This window comes from Petaurus breviceps, unplaced genomic scaffold (assembly GCF_028583685.1).
Source record: "Petaurus breviceps papuanus isolate PSGF00001 unplaced genomic scaffold, PetGlider_PUasm1.0 78, whole genome shotgun sequence".
NCBI lineage: Eukaryota > Metazoa > Chordata > Mammalia > Diprotodontia > Petauridae > Petaurus > Petaurus breviceps.
Window position 1 is genome coordinate 956,087 of NW_027186502.1, and position 22,252 is coordinate 978,338.

Sequence of the window (22,252 nt, forward strand, 5' to 3'; positions counted from 1 at the left end):
ATAATGATCCAGCATTTAGGGGTCAGTCAGACAACCAAGAAAGGGAGGAGTATCATGAAAATCCAGAGAGGAAGGAATATCTAGAAGGAAAAGGTGGCCAATGCTTTAAAATTCTACAGGGAAGTGAAAAAAAGGATGAATATTGAGAAAAAAACATTAAATTTGGCAATGAAGAGATCACTTATAATTTTATTTTTTATTTGGGTATTTATTTTTAACATTCTTTTTAAAAAAAAAAATTTGAGTTATGAACTTTTCCTCCCTCCAGCCCCTTCCCTCCCACCAGTGAGAAGACAAGCAATATAATATCAATTATACATGTGAAATCATGCAAAACATATTTCCATAGTAGCCATGTTGAAAAAAAAATAGACTTCAGATTTCACTCAGAGTTCGTTAGTTGTCTCTCTGGAATTGGATAGCATTTTTCATCATGAGGCTTTGGAATTGTCTTGGATCATTGTCTTGATCAAAATAACTACATCTTTCATGGCTGGATCACTTGGAATTTTGAAGGGAGAAGTTTAAGTTGAGAGATAAGATAGGAAGCTAGATTTGCAAAGGATAGAGAAATGAATGGGAGAGAAAGTGGAGGCCAGGACAGGAGACAGCTATTTTTATGAATTTGACTATGAAAGAGAGAAGAGATAAGTAGGATTGTGACTTAATGGTAGGTTCAAGTGAAGATTTTTAAGAATGGGGCAGTACTAGTCATGTTTGCAGGCAGCAGAGCGGAGTTAGTAGATAGGGAGAAGTTGAAGATGAGAGAGGGGATAATTATGGTGGCAATCTGTTAGAGGTGAAAAGAAGGGATGGGATTAGTACTACAAATAGAAGTTGGTTTTGGCTGGGAGAAGGATGGGAGAGGGAGAAGGATAAGAAAAGGGTGATTTCTTTCTCAGAGACTAGAGTAAAGGAGGAGAGAATTGAAATGATTTCAAGAGCTTTAGGGTTGAAGAGTAGGGGACAAGAAAGGAGTCCATAGTAAATGGTCTCTATTTTCTTAGTAAAGTGTATGGGGGCAGTTCTCAAGGGGCTTCAGTAAGGAGAGGATTTGAAATGAGAGAAAAGATTTAGAATTGCCATTGTGGGAAGTGTGATAGAGAATCAATTAGGAAGGAATAAGATGATTGGTTTGTGGCAGTGATGACCCAGTTGGGATTAGATAACAGATGTAACCCAATCATCCCGTTGTTTGACTTCCCCCTGCAGTATTTGGCTACAAGTGAGTAGGAATGGAGGAAGATAAGTTAGGAGAGGTGATAAGACAAGTTTGGGGTTGGGAGAAGAAATTCTAGAGTAAAGGCCTTGTAATATTGAACTGGTTAATTGTTTAATCAAGATTGGGAAGGGAGGAAAGTGAAGCTAGAGTAACATGGATGGCCTGAGAGACCACTGAAGGGTGGAGGGAGTAGAGGTCACAATGCAGATAAAGAATAAGTTTAGGAAAAGTGAGGCATAGGGAGTGATAGAATGATTGTTGTAGATATCTTCACAGATCTTTCCCATTTTTCTCCTGTTTTTTTATTCTCCTTCCAATTCCATCTTTAAATATACACAGAATGATCTGGCTTAATTGGGTTGCTTGCCAAGTTTTCTATAAACTTGTTTTTCTCTTTATTGTTTCTCACTGTTTTATGAGGTGATACTGCTCATGATATTCCCTAACCTCTTCTATAAGATTCTGCAAATGAATTTATATTCAAAACTGGTGTTGTCCTTGGCCTCTATATCTTTTTCTTTGGCAAGGAGATCAAATGTTTGCTGGCCTTGCTAGCTGATCAGGCCTTGGATTTGAATTATAGAGTACTGGAAATGATTAAACAAAAGTAATTTACAATTATAAAGCTAAAGGCACTTTTTGAAGAATCATAGACTTGAGAATTAAAAGGGACCTTACAAGTCATATGGTCCAACTCTATCATTTTACAGATGAGGAAACTATGACAAAAAGAAATGAGGTGATCTGTCATCGGAACCCAATTCTTCTGACTCTAAACCTAGGGCTTTCCTACTATATTGTAGTGCCTTATCTATTCACAGGATTAGGTGGAAATCATCAGTTGATGGTCTGGTCTATCATCTGAAGTAACAGACCCATTTAACATAACCAGGTTCAAGTCTTAATCTCCTGCACCGTCAAGTATAGTACAGACTCCACTAATGAAAAATGTATGTCCCACTGTTGATCCAGCTTTAGTGTAAAAAAAAATTTTTTTTTTCCTACTGAGGTCAGTGTAATAGCAGTGTTCCCACAATTATAGAATAAGACAGACTTCATGATTCTGGGTAGACACTTAGCTATCTCTCAAGGTAATACCTCCCTTAGCTTTGGCATTCCAAGCTATCTCTAAGGAAGAATAGCAAGGGAAGTTCTGTGGACCTATGGCTACAAATGACCAAAGTAACTCACTCCCCTAATTCCAGAGTTCTAAATATCCTCTCTCTTCCTGGTGTTGCCTTGTTGTTTACCCTGGGTAAAGCATCTGCTGGATATGTTACTACTGGGTTCCTCTTTCCTTTCTATACTAAAGCCTCTGTCTACTCACAAACTTTTCTAGTTTCCTGCCTTTACCTGTTGGGGTCCTATGGGACAAGAAGCTATTTTCTATCAGGCCCCAAGATATTCTTGAATGAACTCCATCACTCTAGTGCTTGGCTCACAATATTTCTTTCCTACTCATATTCTAGTCTTATATTAGAAGACTCTAATGCACACATTTTCTTCCTTTTTCCCTCAATGTATATATTGATGTTCCATCAAAGACCATAATTTCTCATTCCTCAATTTACTCGGGATTATGCCCAATGAGTCATCCAGTCTTAGAATCTCAGCCTCAGACATTCAATAACCAAGTACTTCTTACCATGTGCCAAACACTGCTTGATATTAGAGGTTTAAGGTCAAAGACTGAAACAGTCTCTATTCATAGTGTACTTCTCATTCACACTCACCGAATTATCCAATCTATTGTTGCATCTTGTCCTTTCTGTTTTCCCAAATGTCTTCTATACATCCACTTTTCTTTACTTGTATAGTCACTATTCTAGTGTGGGCACCTGTCACCTCTTTCCTGGACTATTGCAATAGCCTTTTAATGGATCTCTCTGCCTCATATCTCTTCACACTCAGCTACCTTATTGATTTTTCTAAAGGGAAGGTCACACAATATATCACTGTTTCATGAAATCGACTCCAGTGGCTTCCTGTTAGCTTGGGACCAACTATAAAATCCTATGTTTCACATTGAAGGCCCTCCTCAATTTGAACCCTTCATACTTTTCCCAACTTTTTGTACTTTACTTGCATAAAGGAGCTGGATGGTTGGATCAGTTCACAGCTTTACCCATAATGCATTAGTGTTCCCATTTTCCCACATCTTCTCCAACATTTATCATTTCCCTTTTCTGTCACATTCACCAATCTGATAGTTGTGAGGTGGTAGCTCAAAGATGTTTTAATTTGTGTTTCTTTAATCAATGGTGAGTTAGAACATTTTTTCTTATGATTATAGATAGCTTTAATTTCTTCATTGGAAAACTACCTATTCACATCCTTTGATATTTTATCAATTGGGCAATGACTTGTATTCTTATAATTTGACTCAGTTCTCTATATATTTGAGAAATGAGACCTTTATCAGAAACACTGTTTGAAAAAATTGTTTTCCAGCTTTCTGCTTTTCTTCTAATCTTGATTGCATTGGTTTTGTTTGTGCAAAACCTTTTTAATTTAATGTAATCAAAATGATCTATTTTACATCTCATAGTATTCTCTATCTCTTGTTTTGTCATAAATTCTTCCCTTCTCCATAGATCTAACATATAAACTACTTCTTGCTCTCCTAATTTACTTATGGTAACACCCTTTATGTCTAAATCATGTACCCATTCTGACCTTATCTCAATATAAGATGTGAGATGTTAGTCCATGCCTAGTCTCTGCCATACCATTTTCCAGTTTTCCTAGCAGTCTTTGTCAAATAGTGAGTTCCTATCTCAGAAGCTGGAATCTTCGGGTTTATCAAACAATATATTGCTACAGTTATTTACTACTGTGTTTTGTGTACCTATTCCACTATTTTGTGTAACCTATTTGTGCTACCTATTTTGTGTAACCTATTCCACTGATCCATCACTATTCCTTAGCCAGTACCAAATAGGTTTTGATGATTGCCACTATATAGTATAGTTTTAGTAAGGCTAGTTTAATATAGTATGGCTAGGCATCCTTCCTTTGCATTTTCATATTAATTACTTTGATATTATTCAGTCTTCTAACCTTTTATCCCCTTTGCATATATATGTTGCAATTCAGCTATCTGAGCAGGACCCACCATCTCTCATCTTTGTGCCTTTCTACTGATTGTCCTCAATACCTGGAGTGTTCTTCCTCTTTAATTTTATCTCTTCCTAGCTTCAGTAATTCAAATCCCACCTCCTGCAGGAGGCATTTTCTGTTCCCATCCTCCTTTCTTCTCTCTCCATACTGTTTTTTCTTTCCTTCTGAGATTATTTTGCTTTCTCTCTCTCTCTCTCTCTCTCTCCACACAAAAAATATATACATATACATACATATATAACACACACACATGCACACATCTTGAATGTGCATAGTTATCTACATGTTGTCTTCTTCATCAGCATGAAAGCTCCTTGTGCATAGTGAATATTTTTTTACTGTCTTTGTATGACCATGGTATCTAGAATCTGTTAAGGTTTTAATAAATGCTTGGTGCTTGACTAACTGCCTTGACTGCCTGAGTAGATGATATGGCTGATGGTGCAGGAGTTTTTAGAAGAAAGAAATCTCTTTCCTCTCTTAACGGTTCAGTTTTCTTCCACAACTGGCTTTCTTCCTAAATTTTGGTGAAGAGAGCTAATTTACCTACATCAATTTGAAACTATTTTAATTGTACAGCATACTTTCTCTATTCTTAAAGGTTTCTTTTGCTTTTGAGTTTGATCTTTTTCTCTGTGTGGGTTTTCTGTCTTTATACAATATTTAATTCAGAAATGACCCCCATATTAGCAACCAGTTCTTTGCTGTGAAGATACAATTTATTTAATTTTGTGTATGTGCGATGTTATTTGGTGCTTTCCATTTTCAGTGCCTCCCTCTATCTTCTTAAAGAAAGAGTTCATGATCTATAAGCATGGAACATTATATGATCGACAAATTTTTGAACCTTTTTTATTTCTTGATTATGAATTGTATTGGCCATTCTCCCTTATGCACTGAAGTCATATAGTATTAAATTTTATGGTAACATAATTTTGAGGGTATTATCGAGTCCTTTATAGACTTGTATTCTGCTTCTTTATCCAGGTATTAGGGCTTAAGTTACCATTGACATCTTTATGATGTCCTTTTGCTTATGCACATCATGAGCAACAGAAGTTGAGTGACAGACTATCCATTCGAATACAATTCATGTATATGTAATTTTTAAAATACAATATCATCTAATAAGAGACATTATTAAAGTTGCCAAGATTCCCAAATATGCTTCTGATGGCTGTTACCACTTAGTTGATTGCTTGAAAAGATTTTGTAGGTGTTCAAAGGGGATCCTACCACACCTTTCAAAAAAGTTTATTAGGAAAGAATTTAGGACCAATGGTTCAGTATCTAAGGCACTAATCAACTTTGAGAAGTTATCAACAGATTTCTCAATATGTTCAGCTTTTTTAACATCTACTGATTAATTTCCTTAAAAATTCTTATCCTGACATTTCATGAAATTATTGTGTATATTCTGATATTTCCTTGTAAATTAATAGAAATTCATTGATTGGGGCAGCTAGGTGGTACAATGAATAGAGTACCAGCCCCCGTGTGACCTTGGGCAAGTCACTTAACCCCAATTGTCCTACCTTCCTGCTCCAAAAAAAAAAAAAGAAATTTATTGATTATTTCATTAAATGATTAGCTCTGAGTCTCCATCTCAGTTTGTAGAGAAACAAACATCCCCAAACAAAAAATAAAACAAAACAACAACCAAAACCAAAACCCTGGGGGAGCCTGATTTTCCACAAGCTTATTTTCCTCCTTTTTATTTCAAACCCTTAGACTTTTAGGTTTAAAAAACATAAGGATTGCTGGTTATATAGTTTCTTAAGAGTGTAATAAATACTACAAAAACCTATTTAAATAATTTAAAAAATATCACATGAGAAAGAATACAGTCATTCTCACTATCAATCGCAACTATTGACTTTTTCTTAACTCTGTTAGAAACACAGTCCAACCCTTCAGTTCTCTCAGGATGACAGTCAAAGCAAAAGATTTAAATTTCATTCTTTCAGGAAATATCATTTTAGTCTTTTTTCAAAGATGAGAGGTAATGCCCTCAGTCTCTCAGGAAAGTAGTTCTTTTGTAGAAAAGTAGACCTTTGTCTCTCAGTATCTGCTACCCTCTCTCTTGTTTGGGTAGTTAATAGTAGACGGAATGACAATTAAACTGCCTTTCACCCAAAATTGTATCCATCTTATTTTATTCTTGCTTGTAACGATTTTAAAATGTACAGTAACATTATTCATAGTCTCTGTGGATGGGGCTATTAAAACTGGGGTTAAATTTATATCTGTGTCTTTCCTTTCATAAGATCTGTGTCACTTCTATTTTTGCATCTCAACCCCTCTCACAATGCCTGGAATGCAGTAAATTGACTTGTTAAATTTATAGGATTATGGAATATCTGTAAAGTTATAAAGTAGCTTCAAGATCTGATCCAATTACTTTATTTCACAATTGAGGAAACTGAGAGTCAGGGAGATTAAGGAAGTTGCCTAAGGTCATGTGAGTAACAAGTAGCAGAGTTTGGATTTAAATTTTTTTGTCGTTGTTTGGTCATTTTTCTTTGTCTGGTCATTTTTTTTAGTCATGTCTGACTCTTCATGACTCCATTTAGGGTTTTCTTGGCAAAGATACTGGAGTGGGTTGCTATTTTCTTCTCCAGCTCATGTTTTACAGTTAAGTGAACTGAGGCAAACACGGTGACTTGCCCAGGATTAGACTGCTTTTAAGTGTCAGAGGCCAGGTTGGAACTCAAGAAAATGAATTTTCCTGACTCTAGGCCTGGCACTCTTTCCCCTATATCACCTAGCTCTCCTAATTTCTAGCCCATTACCCTTTCACTCTGCTGTGGTCTCTCAATGTTTGAGAGCTTTTTCTATCAGTTAAATTATCCTAAGATAATAAAGTATTATTTTTAAAGCACAAGGAATTTCACTCAACTGTTTGGTGACAGGCTTTCTAAAAGCTAATGAGAAAAAGAGAAAAATTACCAAAAATTAGAAAATTGCATTTGTCATCTTAAGGAGATATTAGGAAAAAATGATCATCTCTTTTATTCATATAGCACTTATGTTTCCTAAGCACATAGACAACCATCATCTCATTTATCCTTGTGCTAAGTTACTTAACAGAGAGGGAAGCTGAGGAGGCTAGAGACATTAAATCACTTATTAAAGGTGATACAGTTAATCAGTCAGCTGTGGTGTAAGGACTAGAATCTTACTTTCCCTACTGGTATTCTTTCTGCTACACCATGTTGACTCACCCAATCGTTAAATTTGTGGCCAATTTACAGACATGAAGAAAGGCAAATGATGATGGAGAAGGGCGTCTACACTTTTGAAAACACATCATGTTGGACCAATTTAATATCCATCTAGGGGAGAAATTTTACCTCCTTTCTTTGGCTTCTTCTGAAGTTTGGGATTTCCAAACTTCTTTTGAGAGCCAGCCATTTGTATTATTAAATGCTTTGTGAACCTTAAAGTGACATATTAACATGAGTTGTTCCTCTACTAAAGTGCTTTGGGCACCCACAGTCCAGTAAATTTGATACTGTTTTTTGTTAAATAGCAGTTATGTTACTTGGAAGACAGTAATAAATCAAAATAGACATTAACTCATTTAATAACACAGATTGGTTTATCAGATTAGAGCAAGATATTGAGAAAATGAGACACAGGAAAGGTAAGTTTTGATGAAGAATAAGGATGAGGGAAATTTCTTACCTTGACTGGAGTAGGACAGTTGGGTCCTTCAAGGAAGAGCCCTAGTCAAAGGGGAAATTGCATGCAGACATTACAGTATGTTGAAAGGTTGCACAGAAAAATGGGGTGAGGACATGAGTACTGTCTTATATCACCTGCTTAATTTTATCTAGAGACATAGAGTCCCAGTTTTAAAAAATAAATCCTTTTATTAAGGAGATTTGTTTTGTGAAGTGTAGGGCTGCACTTGAGGACCTAGAGGCCCACATATGGGACTCAAGGCTGCAGGTTCCCCACCTCTGCTCTACACTTTATGAACTGTTCAGTTGAAAGCAATCAGAGGCAATTGAACATTGCATATGTCGACCTTTAGAAAAAGTTTGGTTAAATGAGACAAACCAATAGTGGTATACATCTACAGAATATGTTCTTTATTCTCTTAAGGCTAGCGGTACTTGTGCAAAGAGGCAGGACTAAAGTCCTGACTCCAGAACAAAAGAATGAGAGAGCTTAAGTATATTTTAGGACCATCCCAATTAGGGTTGGTTGAGACACACAAATTTATGATCCCCATAATGGTTTAAAAATTGTATGAGAAAGGAATTTCTTAATTGGATAAATGATAAATACAGAAAAACATGAGAGATGACAAAGTGTCAATTGAAATTATGATCCAGAATATCTGTGTTTTCTTTACCATTAACATTCTATAACATGGTATATGCCCAGAAAATCTTAAGATAAAAAAATGTCCCATTTCTCAAGTTAATGCCTAACTTCCGGGTCTCGTCCTGAAGGGCCATAAAGTAGGCCTCTTCTGATCTGTTGACATAAGAAGAGGTATTCTCTGGGCTCACTCAGAGAGCAAAACAAAGCTGGGTCTCTTTGGAATTTATGATGCTACTCTAAGCCTTATCTGGTCTCTGGAATGGCTGAGATAGAAAGAGAGCCTTTTTTGTAAAATGAGGCATAGCAGTCTGTTTGATTAATTCAAACTTTGGCCAAAATATGAATATATATAAATATTCAAAATATAAAATATGTCTCAATGGGCTTTAAGAATGCCCCATATTTGCCAAATTTATTAATTCAGTTTCTCTTTTACTGTGTAAACATATTGACAGATGTCCATCAATCCAATTTGATTTTACTTTGGAGAAATGAATTAAGTGGGGGTAAGAAGAAAGAAGCTCATATTGAAGTAATTGATCACCGAGTCATACATTGTTATACATGCTGTGTTGCACTATATTCAGTGATTTAAGTGCTGAGCATCTATTCTGTGGATTATCCAGACTTTTAGCTATGCTTACATCCTTCTTTTCCTCATTTTTTGAAATTCCTTCTTCTCCACGTTTTCTGTTTTCTTCTCTTATTTCATCTTCTCTTTCCCAGCTCTGTCATTTTCTCCTTCTCTTCATTCTTTAAGTAATAATCCTAACACATATTCCCTTGATTAAGAGCTTCCAGTGGTCCAGCATCAGATAATTAACACTTACCACCCGTGTTTCCCCGATAATAAGACACTGTCTTATTAAATTTTTTTGGACAGAAAAACACCAGAGGGCTTATTTTCAGGGGAGGGCTTATTTTAATGAACATTGACAGCAATGACATGTGACTCCTCTACAATTGCTTTCTTATACTCAACAGTATAGCTCTTCCTTTTTGTACTCATGTCTGGGGGTCAAAACAGACAGAATAATAAAATTATGACCATCAGTCCGTCTTTTCACTCCATCATGCCCCCTGAGTTCTTCTTTTTTCCTCCATCATGCCCTTTTTATCCTCTATCATGCCCCCTCACTCCCGCTTACATACCGGGTTTTTATGTTGTCCTGCCTCAGCTCTCCTCCGCAGCACTGCTGTCAATGGCGCCAGCAAGCAAATCACTGGGGAAGAACAGGATGACACGCTCACTGCTGCAGCTCTGATTGGATGCAGCTTGGAGCGCAGCGTGCGTTTCACTGGGGGGGGGGGGACGGTGCATACAGAGGGTACTGTAATGTAGCGTGTAGCACAGGGGATCACCTTCACTACGGTAGCAATCTCAATAGGGCTTATTTTCTGGGGAGGGCTTATTTTAGAGGAATCTTACACAGTAAGGGCAGGGCTTATTTTCGGGATAGGTCTTATTATCGGGGAAACACGGTAGCTCTGGGACCTTGGGCAAGTCACTTGGCCCTAATTGCCCTGCCTTCCCCCCTCCAAAAAGCAAAAAAACCAAAAAAAAAAAAAAACAAGAGAAAAGCCACATTAAAAAAAAAATCCTAAGTTGGTGAAAAATGGCCTGCAGTAACACAAATCCCCAAAGCATTACTAAGAATTTAAATTCCTAATTGATTGCAGAATTCTTTAGGTATTACCAAGTGTTTTAGCCAGAAAAGGTATAATAAATGAATCTGATCACAGTACTTTAAAAGCTATTAATATTAGAATCTTCTGAAAGTGAGCCTTTAATTTGTAAAAATTTCTGTACATGTTTTAATTCTTGATGAAAAATAATATTAAATTTCCCTTAAAGGTAACACAAAAGAATTCATATCTTTCACTGACTACTTGCTTTGACCATAGGAGAAAAAATAGTCTTAAGTGCTTTTTATCTTAAACAATTTTCATCAACTGCGGCTTATAGCCAAATTGTACTTAAATGTTTTATTCCCATGGAACTGTAATAAACAATAAAGATTTAATCCCTCATACATAAGGAATTTTATTTAACATTTTTCTTTCTCAAATTTAAACTTGTCCTGATGTAAAAGCCAATTGTTAGAAATCCTTTTTAATTTTTTGCAACTTTTTAGCAAGTTAGGTTCATTTAAAAATGACATGACTAAAACAAGTTCACACTTTTCAATGCAAATAGTTTATACTAAATATTTTTCCAAATTCTATCCTGATACTTCTTGTATACTCTATGGCTTGCTATTACTATCACATAATAATAAAATAAAAAGACGAATTCCCTCTTGTTCTCAAAAAAAAAAAAGAGAGCTTCCAGTGGCTATCCATTGTCTACAGATCCTTAGGCTGGCATCAAAGGGCTCCTCATCTATCTCCAATGTATGTCTGAGCCTGATTTCCTACTACTCCCTTTCATGTAGTTTGGACTCCATTTAAAATTAGAATACTCCCCTCCCCATATCTCTGAGTCTTTCTCTCACCTCCATGCTTTTTTTCCAACTCTCTCCTACATCTCTACCATTTATAATTCTAATCATTCAAGACCCTGGTTATGATGACACCTCTTCCATAAAGCCTTTCATAAACTTCTTAGTCAGAAGTGATCTTCTGATCTTATTGTTAGTGCTTAATAAATGTTATTAAAATAAATGAATAAAAGAAGTGACCTCTCCCTCCTTTGAATTCTCAAAATATTTTCAGGTAAATTCCCTTATGAATTTGCCATATTCTAATTTTGATTATGGAGGCAGCTAGGTAGTTCAGGACCTGGAATCTGGAAGACCTAAGTTCAAATGCGGCCTCAGATACTTTTTTGGTACATGAACATGGGAAAATCACTCAACTTTTGTTTGCCTTAATACCCTGGAAAAGGAAATGGTAAACTGGTACGCTATCTTTGCCAAGAAAACCCATGGACAAGATTGGAATTTTGTGGTCCACAGGGTCACAAAGAGTTGAACATGACTGAACAACAACAATGTAGATTATAATCATGTACATTATAAATGTGTACATATCTAATCACCACTTTTAAATTAAAGATCTCTTGAGATGTAGGTATATTACTTTTTTTGTATCCACCCCCCCGCCCAAATCATGCATTCATGAATGTAATAAATATTCGTTAATAAAGGAGGTAGTATTTTATATATATTCTGTCCTGGTCAGACCACATTTAGAGTATTGTGTTCATTTATGGAAGGACATTGATGAACTAGAGAATGTCCAAAGAAGGACGGCCAATTAGTAAAGGGCCTTCAGTCCATTATGTATGAATATTGGTTGAAGGAATGGGAAGTTTTTAGCCTGGAGAAGAGAAGACTTAATTCAGGGAATAACTTTTTAAGTATTAAAATGGTGATTATGTGGAAGAAGGATAAAACTTGCCCTTCTTGGCAAGCCTAGGAACTTAAAGTAGTATTTTCAGAGAGGCAAATTTAGATTTGTTTACTCCTATTGATGTATGTTCATAAATGAGGCAAATGATTAGACCTTTAATATATGTTTCTTTTGTTTTTCAGGAAGTATTTTGGAGAAAAAATTGGCCTATATTTTGCTTGGTTAGGTTTATATACTTCATTCCTCATTCCATCTTCAGTAATTGGAGTGATTGTCTTCCTCTACGGCTGTGCAACAATAGAAGATGATATTCCTAGGTAAGTGCTCATAAGAGAAGATTGAGTTGTCTGTCAGATGTCAAAAATTGGTTTGCTTTTATCATAATAATTCACATTTCTGTAGCACCTAAAGTTTAAAAAGCACTTTCTTACAACAACTTTGTGAAGTTGGTAGTAAAAGTATCCTTATCCCCCATAAGCTTGTGGAGTCAAGTTGGGATGAGAGCAGAAGAAATGAAGGATGGCAACATTCTGACCATTAAAAGGCCATTTTGATAGATCTCAGTGGAACATTTCACATTAAGGGGCAGCTGTGATAAGTACATGGGCAGCTCTTGACCAGTGTAGTGCCAACACAATATTCACAGCACTGATGGCTACTGTAAATATGCCAGTATAGTGCTCAATCACAAAATATAACAGACTGTCCATATATAAGACAGTAGCAAAACATTTGTTCAGGCACCAGAAAACCGATTCCCCAAACCAGTAAGACAGTTCCATCATAGCGGCCTAGAAGTTAATGAGCCATAACAGCAGAGAGAGTCACATCATCCTCTAGCCTTCCTACAAACCAACACTCAAAAGCCTAGCTGTCTCCCTCAGGTACATCCTCTCTTCCCTCTAGTTTCTAACTATTCTAACTCCCAGCTTCCTGTGGGCTCTGCTTCACCCTTCAGCAAACTCCTCCCACCACAGGCTCCATGTGATTATATTCAGCTTATTAGGGGGAAGGGTATATCCTCAAATTCCCATTACCATTGCAACCAGTTACATGCTGATCCTTTTGCTATTAGGTTTGTGACAGATACAATCAGAGTAAGGCAGAATTGTTAGATTGACAAATGCAATTTGATATTGCTTAGTATGTGAAATTCAGTGAATATAAAACTGGGGATCTGAGAGGGCAAAAAGATTTGCCCAAAGATACAGATGAATAGTGAAGTTGAGATCTAAACCCAGATTCTAAAGCCAGAACCTTTGCTGTTGCCCCAGATACTTCCATCCTAGTTTTATTGTGTCTTTCTTGCTGTACCTTAGGTAAGAGGGTCATTGACATTTCAGCAAAATGCTTAAGTATTTTATGTCTGGGACACGGTGGTCTCTATAGGGTCAACTCTGTGCTCAACAACTCTGTATTTGATATGCTTTTTCTTCCATTGGTAAATTTGTGTTTGTGTTTTTCTGATGAGATATAGAGACCTGGTAATCTCTTTATATGGAGATACCACAGTGTCCTCTGTTACCCATTCCAAAATTACCCCATAAGCCAGGTAAATTTTGAAGATGGCTAAGCTTATCTACTTTATATTGATTTTTTATTAGCTTTAGCATCAAATGGTGATATTTTATTTTTTGTCCCCAAATTTGTAAGATTAACACATTTTAGAACCAGAAACTGCCTCATGTGCTGATAACACAAAGCAACCTTGCAAAGTTTAAGACAGAATTTCTACCCAACCCGGATATTGCAGTTTACTTAGGGAGAAAAGAAATTGACACATGCAAAGGTAAATAATAGTAAGAGGTTTAATTGGCAATTCAGCTTGGACTTGGATGGTGTCGGATATGGGGAGGAACAGGAAGGTGAGTAGAATTGTGTTAATAAAGCACAGAAAAGGGAAATTAAGATTTTTATTTGAGCAAAATTGAAGAAATCAGTTTGGCTCCAAAGGAAAATTCACATGGGAGTTTAAAGATAAAAGAAGATTTTTTTCATCTGTAAAATGATGGAATAAAACCACTTACTCCTTTTAGAAAGGCAAGATTGCTCAAACTTTTATTAAAAGATGGCTGGTCAATTTGGGTATCATCACTTTTTAAAGTAATGATTACCAAATATTAAAAGATTGAAATGTCATTCCTGTGTATATATCCATATATATTAATCAGTTAACAAATAATTTATCCAGGAAATGACAGGATATCTGTGGGATCTTACTTTTCTGTCATGTCTGGATGAAAGCATTCTGACTTACTTAGACTTCTCTCAGTCCAAAATATAGGTCCTATTTAAATTACTTAGACTTATTCCTGTCCAAAATCTTACCAAGTCCTATTCAGTAAGTCAGGGTAAACCACTTATTTTCCTGTAGGGAATATGTCTAAGTAAAAAGACACAATGTTCTGTGCTAGGGCATACTGCAAGATAGTATGCTATCTTTGACTTGTTTTGTCCTAGTGTATCACTCTTATATTTACCAATTATCAGAAAAACAAACAAAAAAAATCCCTCTTTGTTGCACCATCCCTTGAATATGTTAGTGTGGCTATAAAAATTTGAAAGGCTAATCTAAATTTTAGGTGTTGTGACATCCTGTGCTGTAGGGTATAGGATGGGTATGAGGCAACTTTCCCTTGATAAGTGGAGTTGAACCAGTCCATGATTAAGTCCCAGGTTCTCATGGCCTATGCCAAAAAAAGTCCAGAGGGGCACCTAGGTGGTACAGTGAATAGAGCACTGGCTCTGGAATCAGGAGGACCTGAGTTCAAATGTGACCTCAGACACTTAACATTTACTAGCCACATGACCTTGGGTAAGTCACTTAACCCCAAATGCCCTGCCTTTCCCCCTCCAAAAGTTCAGTCCTCCAGAATGGTGAGAAAACTAAAGCATTTAGGATACTTCTTGATAAAATTTCCAAAGTCCTTTTGAATCATTTATTCATAAACCTGGTCATCAAACTACAAATGTGTACTCTCCTTAATATATGCCATCAAAGGTCCTTCCTTAAAGTAATCTCAAAATAATGAGGAGTTACTTGAAGCAATATTTAATCTTCTAGTTCAGATAGATGTCATTCCCAAGGCATGCCTTCTGTGTTGCCAAGCTCAAAATGGAGAACTTTTTTGGGAAAAAAAAAAAAGATTTGTCTTCTTTCCATTAAAAGAATAGTGAAAAACAGATGGTTCTGTCTCCTAGTACACAGAACAGAAGTTACAGATCTTGGTGGCACCCTCCATAATTTTCTTGGGATAAAATTATGTATTACTTTAAATAAAGCAGCATTTTAAAAAGATTAAGAAAAATCAACTGGTCAATATGGGGGATGCCATTTTGTTAAGAGGTTATTCCCATGATTTATAGGATCAACATGTCATATATGCATCAGTAAATAGAAGTCAGAATATTTGTTGGCTCCAGACTTTTCTGCAATATCTGAATTTGAAATGTGCTATCACAAAACATAGCTAATAACGGAGGAGATAAATTTAAGATTACCTGAGGGTCACTTCATCTTGGACAGAGTATTATACAATTCACAGGAAGAGGGGCAAGAGTGAGGTTGTTTTAAGTCACAGGAAGAAGGCAATTGTAGAAGGAAAGTCTAAGCTGATTTTAGTAGTATGTTCACTATCCCTTCCACATCACGAAGGAGGTATAAGGGCTCAGTGCCACTGTGATCTCTGAGATCCATGTACAAATTTTTGACACTCCCTTCATATCAGAGGGAAATGATAGTCGCACTGTAATCTATTCTGATCAGATCACATCTAGAGGGCTATGTGCAGTTCTCACTACCATTTTTAAGGAAGGACAATATGAAAACACAGCTAGGAGAGTAGAACCAACATGGTGAAGTGGCTTGAAGTCATGCCATACAAAGATCTTTTAAAGAAAAATGGGAATGTTTAGCCTGGAAAAGAATGGAGACTAGGGTACAATAATTCTGTTCAAGTACATGAAAGTCTGTCATGTAAAAAATGATTAGATTTATGGTATTTAACTTCATGGGACAGAACTAGTACCGGTGGGTAGAAACTAAAGGGAACTACATTACTACTCATAAGAGAGTGTATTCTGTCCCCAACATGTAACAGGTTGACTTTCCATCCATGACAGCATAAGGGGAACTGGGATCTTTGTGTGTCTCCCTAAAGAAATAAAGTAAAGCACCAAAAAGAAAGAAAATGTTTACTTTTAAAAACAATGAAATCAATCAAAATGGAAAATAAAGAAAGTAGAGTATAAATTTTTTAAAATAGTGTGAAAAAACTTAAACAAACAAACAAGCAAACCTGAAGGACTTGAAACAATTCAGGTAGAAAAACAAGTAACACATCATCCACTGAGCTACTTCCTCAAGCAAGGAGTTAACTTAATGAATTTATGTTCCCTTGGTAGATGTAGATATCTCCATTGAAGATGGACCTTTATTTTAGCCTTTGATTTTATGTAGAAGATTCTGATTGTTCCTTATTGATAAGGAATAGATACTGAAATTATGATTTTATTGGTATAGGGAAATCCTAGGTGAGAAACTTTTCTCTACCACTGCAGTTTAGCACCATCTCTATAACTTAGAGTCCTACAGGTTATCTTTCAGTCATTCAAGATTTGTAAGGGCTTACAATGTGCCAACCATTGTTTACTTGTCCAGTGTCATACAGCTAACAATGTTTTAGAGATGGAATTTGAACTCAGGTTTTCTTGCCTTTAAGGTCAATTTGCTGTTTACCAGTTCACCTGCCCCATTGATAGTAGCAAATATTCCTTATTATAACAGAAAATAAAATTAAAGCAATATGTATCTATTGGAAGGAACCTAGGCTCAGAAAATCACTGAATTATCAGAAAGAATGGAAAGTTATGTAGAATCAAATGACAGGCCCAGATGATAGCTTCAGATCCAATAATCTGATCCTGGGGTGTGTGGAGATGAAGACTACCCTTTCATAGTAAGTATTCTCCCATCTGTCCCAGAGATATCAGTGATGGAGAGACATTGACAGAGGCAGAGTTTTTTGGCCTGCAAGATGGCTTGGGGGGAGGGGGAGGGCTAGTGAAATCCCATGTCCAAATGGTAGGAGTTTCCTTTTACTAGCCTACTGGAGGAGTGGTGAGAATTCATTAATCTCTGCCTTGTAGAGTATTTTTGAGAGATCTTGGACAAAGAATTGAATGTGTGGTATTGGTACTGCTCCTATAGTTGACTGGAAGGGGCCTACCTCCCTAACAACTTCAAGTTTTTTTTTTCCCTTTTCATTTAATTTAATATATTAAAGTGGATGACTATATTTGTCCTTGGGGTGGAAAGTAGGACTCATTGGAAAGGAGGAAAGTGTCTTGATTATTATGGGCTACTGTCATTCTTTGGTACTTTTCTGCATTCTTTCTGTGGGGTGAAATAAAAACTGTCTTGGATCTGGTATTTATTGTTACCATGAGTCTTACATGAGAGCTGGGGCCCTTTTTGTCCTCATTTGTGCAGACCTAGTCATGAGCTATAGTCTTAGAATTTCAGAAGAGGTTCTGTATGAACAAAACAAATCAAAAAGAGTGATTTTTGAGGAGCACCAACTATTGAATCCACTTGTTCTTATAAAACCAGAGCTTGAGACTCCGGGCTACAGATGAAAGATCGGTAATGCTTTTAAAGAAATTAAGCAGGAATTAGCATTGCTAGGAAAATCATATGATAAAAACCAGAAGAAAGTTAAATTATTTGAAGCTCAAGTTAGAATAATAAGGAACTTTAAAAGATTAGGAAGAAATTGTGAAGAAAATAACATGTGAAACAAAAATAGAAGACACGAAAAAGAAATCAACCAACTTAAGCAACAATAGACTTATTACAACAGAAAATAAAATTAAAGCAATATGTATCTATTGGAAGGAACCTAGGCTCAGAAAATCACTGAATTATCAGAAAGAATGAAAAGTTATGTAGAATCAAATGACAGGCCCAGATGATAGCTTCAGATCCAATAATCTGAAGGTTATTTACATCCTAGAAATTTTAGAAAAAAAATAAAACCTGAACATGATATGCCAGATTATTCAGAAGGACAGATTTCCAGAATAAGCAAAAAATAAGTGATAGCCATAAGCATACACAGACTATGGTCCCAGTTTGCCAGAACAGAACTTTATTTCTGAAGACAAATGGTAATAGTATGTGAACAAGATACACTGACTCCAACAAGGAAAAGTCTAAGATTCAAAGTTTCTAGACATATTATAGTTCTGCTCTAACATTGTATTAACTTTTAAAAATGGAAGAAGTCACTGGACATAAAATTGAAGTGTTTGATTACTCAAAGATGAATGAATTTTGTAAAATAAAAAGAAATACCCTCAAAATTTACAAGAAAAGAAATAGATTTTAAAAATATTTGTGGTAAATATGTCAGATATAATCTGATATCCAGAATGAATCTACAAGGAACTGATACAAGGAACTTATATAGGACAAATATGTTTGACTCATTGGAACAATGGTCACTGGAGGTGAATAGAAAATTTTTAAGGTAGGCAACCCAAAATCTTAATAATCATGTGAAAAGAGGCTCAAATTCCCCAATATTGGAGAAAAGTAAAGCAAGACAAAATCAAGATACTACCACTTTTTCCAACTAGGATATCAAAATTATAAAACTGAATGCAGGTAGGGTTGAAGAAAATAGTTTAATACATTGTTGGTTGGGCTGCATACTGGTATAAATATTCTGTAGAGCATTCTTCCAATAAAACAGATTGTATCTCTTTGACCTTACAATTTTAGTGTTAGTTTTATATTCTAAATCCTGTGGAGAAAAAAAAATATTCAAAAATATTCATAGCTGTACATTTTTATTTTTTACATCTATTGATAACATCCTCCACCCCCATCCCATAGCCCCTATGGAAATGATCTATATGTTCAGCAATTGAAAAATAATTGAATGGAGTATTCTTATATTTTAAAAGGTAATTATAAACTAAAGAGATGTGGAAAAACAAGAACTAAAGATGGACTTGGGACACAGAGCAAAAGTAATTATTTTTTGCTGTCAAAAGCTAGATATGTAATTTAATTTTTTTCTACATATTTATTTGTCTTTGTTGTTAGTAATTGTGTGTAACAAAAAATTTTAAAATGGAATGACCTGTCTTTTGTCAAAATTGTTCCCCAAAATATAGATCTTCACTTGGAGGCTTGATGATTATCTGTGAGGGATGTTTTAGAAGGGATTCATTTCATTTAAGGAGTTGAAATAAATTGCTTATGAGGTCCCTTCTGACACTGTGATTCTGTGATTCTCTGTCTTTTAAAGAAATATAAGTCCCTGGAGAAGAAGAGTTTAGTAGTCTGTCAGAAAAATAAGACTAAAGGGGGAAGACCCATTGGGAAGAGAGGTGGTAGTCAGACAAGAGAATGGGGACCACTGGAAAACAATGTAAGGGTTTGAGAAGAAAACAAATTTTAAAGGATTTTAAATTCCACTACCTTCAGAGACGAGTATGTATTTTAGTAACAGTAGCAAGTATTGCAGCATGCTAGTCATTTGAGGCATATAGTTAAAATAGTGTATGTGGAAATTATTATTTAATAGGTCAAAGAAGTCAAATAAATACATAATCTATGCAAATATCCAAAGACATTTTATTCTAGTTAAGGATCGCATTGGGGTTTAGTGTGTAATTTGGGATTATTTTGGCTGGTTCCAGTTTGGTGGCAATAATCAGGAAAACTTCAGGAAACAAATGGTCTTTAACTGTGATTTAAATAAGGGGAAGCATATATACTGGTGGACAAGAAAAGGGTCACTTTTTAAATGATTCAGTTCATTACCAAGTGCAGGAATGGGAGCTTGTGGGATCTATGTGAATGATTATGTAAATGACATGAATATACAATGACTATATGCTTCAAGATGTCTTACAGAAAAAACTAGGAATTCATATCTGAAAGGGGGTTATATATTTTCATGTAAATTGTCTTGCACACAAGGGTCTTATGTATGGTGTACTCGACTAAGAGTTTGGGAAACTTATTCCAATTAATAATATAAGAAAGAGTATTGTCTTTTTCTAGGTCAGCCAGCAAGGTACTACATTCCTCCTCTTTGTTCTATCTACTATCGACCTAAGATGGAATAAATACCCATTTCAGAAACAATGGCCTTGTGTTTATGCTATCCATGGTTGATCCTCGCAATTCTGAAACTTAGTTTGATTGAAAACACAGCTCTATGTATTTACAGGTGGGAAAAAGACACTACCAACATCAGGACATGGGTGGGGTAGCTGAATGCTGGTTTATATTAGGACATGGAAATTATGCCATGGTTCTCCAGAATGGAAGATATGTAAAAGTAACCACTAAAGCTGAAAATTTTCAGCTTATGTTTACTATGAACATATATGCCATACAACCCTGTCCATTATGGGCAACATCTTGTTAATGGCATAGAGCTGCCAGTTGTTCAGGATCAGAACAGAGTGTGGCACATAGGTGAAGTTCTAGTGGTAGGACGGTACACATATTATTTTAGTAAATTTTCAGTAAACTTGATTTGTGAGATAGCAATTCCATGTATGTCACCAACAACTAGAATTTCATAAGTGTAAATTCTATACTTGTAATAATTCGCCTGTAAGCTTACTGACAGGCATCTGCTAAGCACTTGTGTTTATATACGCAGAGACAAGTAGAGGATAAAGCGATTATTTGATGAATCTAAAGTGTAAAACAGTCTGGATTAAAATTCCTAAATCCCCTCTTTTCTCCTTAATAACAAGTTTTAGTGCACTGAGATGAATAATACATTAATTGGCTTTGTGGTACTTCCCTGTTAGTTTTAAAAGTCTCGTTATTGACAAATACCGTTTGTTAACTGTCATATTTATTTTTCAGTTCGATGATATGGTAGAGAGAGATATCTTTGAGCTCATAGCTATAATAAACTCTACACCTTACTCACGAAGAACATAGATTTTGTATATTTTCTGGGGGAAAAGTGTTAGTTATAGGCTTGTTTCCTTTGTTACTCAGTGAGCTTGAGAGGTTATTTAATGTATTGTATAAGGTATTAATACATATTTACATTAAAGGAGCAGTTGGGAGGCAGTGGATAGAGCACTGGGCCTGGAGCCAGGAAGTTTCATCTTTCTGAGTTCAAATCTGGCCTCAGACACTTATTAGTTGTGTGATCCTGGGCAAGTCACTTCATCCTGTTTGCTTCACTTTCTTCATCTGTAAAATGAGCTGGAGAAGGAAATGGAAAACCACTCTAGTATCTTTGCCAAGAAAACTCCAAATGGAGTCACGAAGAGTCAGACATGACTGAACAACATCATTAAAATATTATTTAGTGGTAGAGCATCATAAGAGGTGAATTATTTGCTGCAAAATAAACAATAAAAAACCTCCTGATAATGAATTCCAATATCACATTAAAATAAATTTTATATTATGTATTCTTTTGGCTTATGTGTGAGTTAGTTGACTTCTTTTTGTGCAGATGATCAAGGGCAGGATATTTTGCTAATAACAAACTTAAAAAAATATAAATTGTTTTCTATCCAGCAACTCAATACTTTATTTCCTGGAGATAATTCATATCATCCTTCCTGCTTTGTAAATATGGAGCTCTAGAGCAAAAGGAAAGATTTGATCCCTTGCACTAACTAGTGCGAGGGTGACCCTAAGGACTGGTGTGTTCACTACCAGAAAGTAGCTTAACTTTTAATACTTTATCAGACTATACTTAAGCAAAATATTTTTATGAAGAACTATTTCCTTTTAGGAATCACTCTCCTGGCTGAAAATGAACAGCCCCAACAATTGTTTGACCTAACAGTTTTAATTGATTGGTTTTTCTGCAGCCACTGTAAAAACACTTGGACGAAAAATGTGCACATGAACTTGTTCAAGTCCTGTCATTTACCATTTTTAGTACAAACCCATTTTTTTGAATGAGACAAGAAACCCTCTAAATTTGACAGTACAAAAAGCCAAGTTTTCTAGACATAGTCCTCTACTTTCCATTCTGTTAAGAAATGATCATTTTACTCTAGGGAATTGGTTGAATCAGAATCTCAGAGCTGGGAGTGACTCTAGGTCGTGTCTAATCCAACACTCCCTTTATATATGAGGAAATGCTTTGTAAATATCATGACGGACTGAAAGCTGGTCCTTAGTTGGCAGGTTCACTTCTCAATAAGTCTTCCAGGATC

General features: G+C 35.7%; 1 protein-coding gene across 1 annotated transcript in view; it reads left to right on the forward strand.

The window, feature by feature from the left end:
- Window positions 1-22,252, forward strand: part of ANO2 (anoctamin 2) — a 573,391-nt gene that overhangs the window by 306,320 nt on the left and 244,819 nt on the right. Inside the window, exon 12 of the mRNA XM_069106084.1 lies at window positions 12,214-12,348. Within this exon, the coding sequence (XP_068962185.1) occupies window positions 12,214-12,348 (135 nt within the window). The remainder of the gene's footprint in view (window positions 1-12,213; window positions 12,349-22,252) is intronic.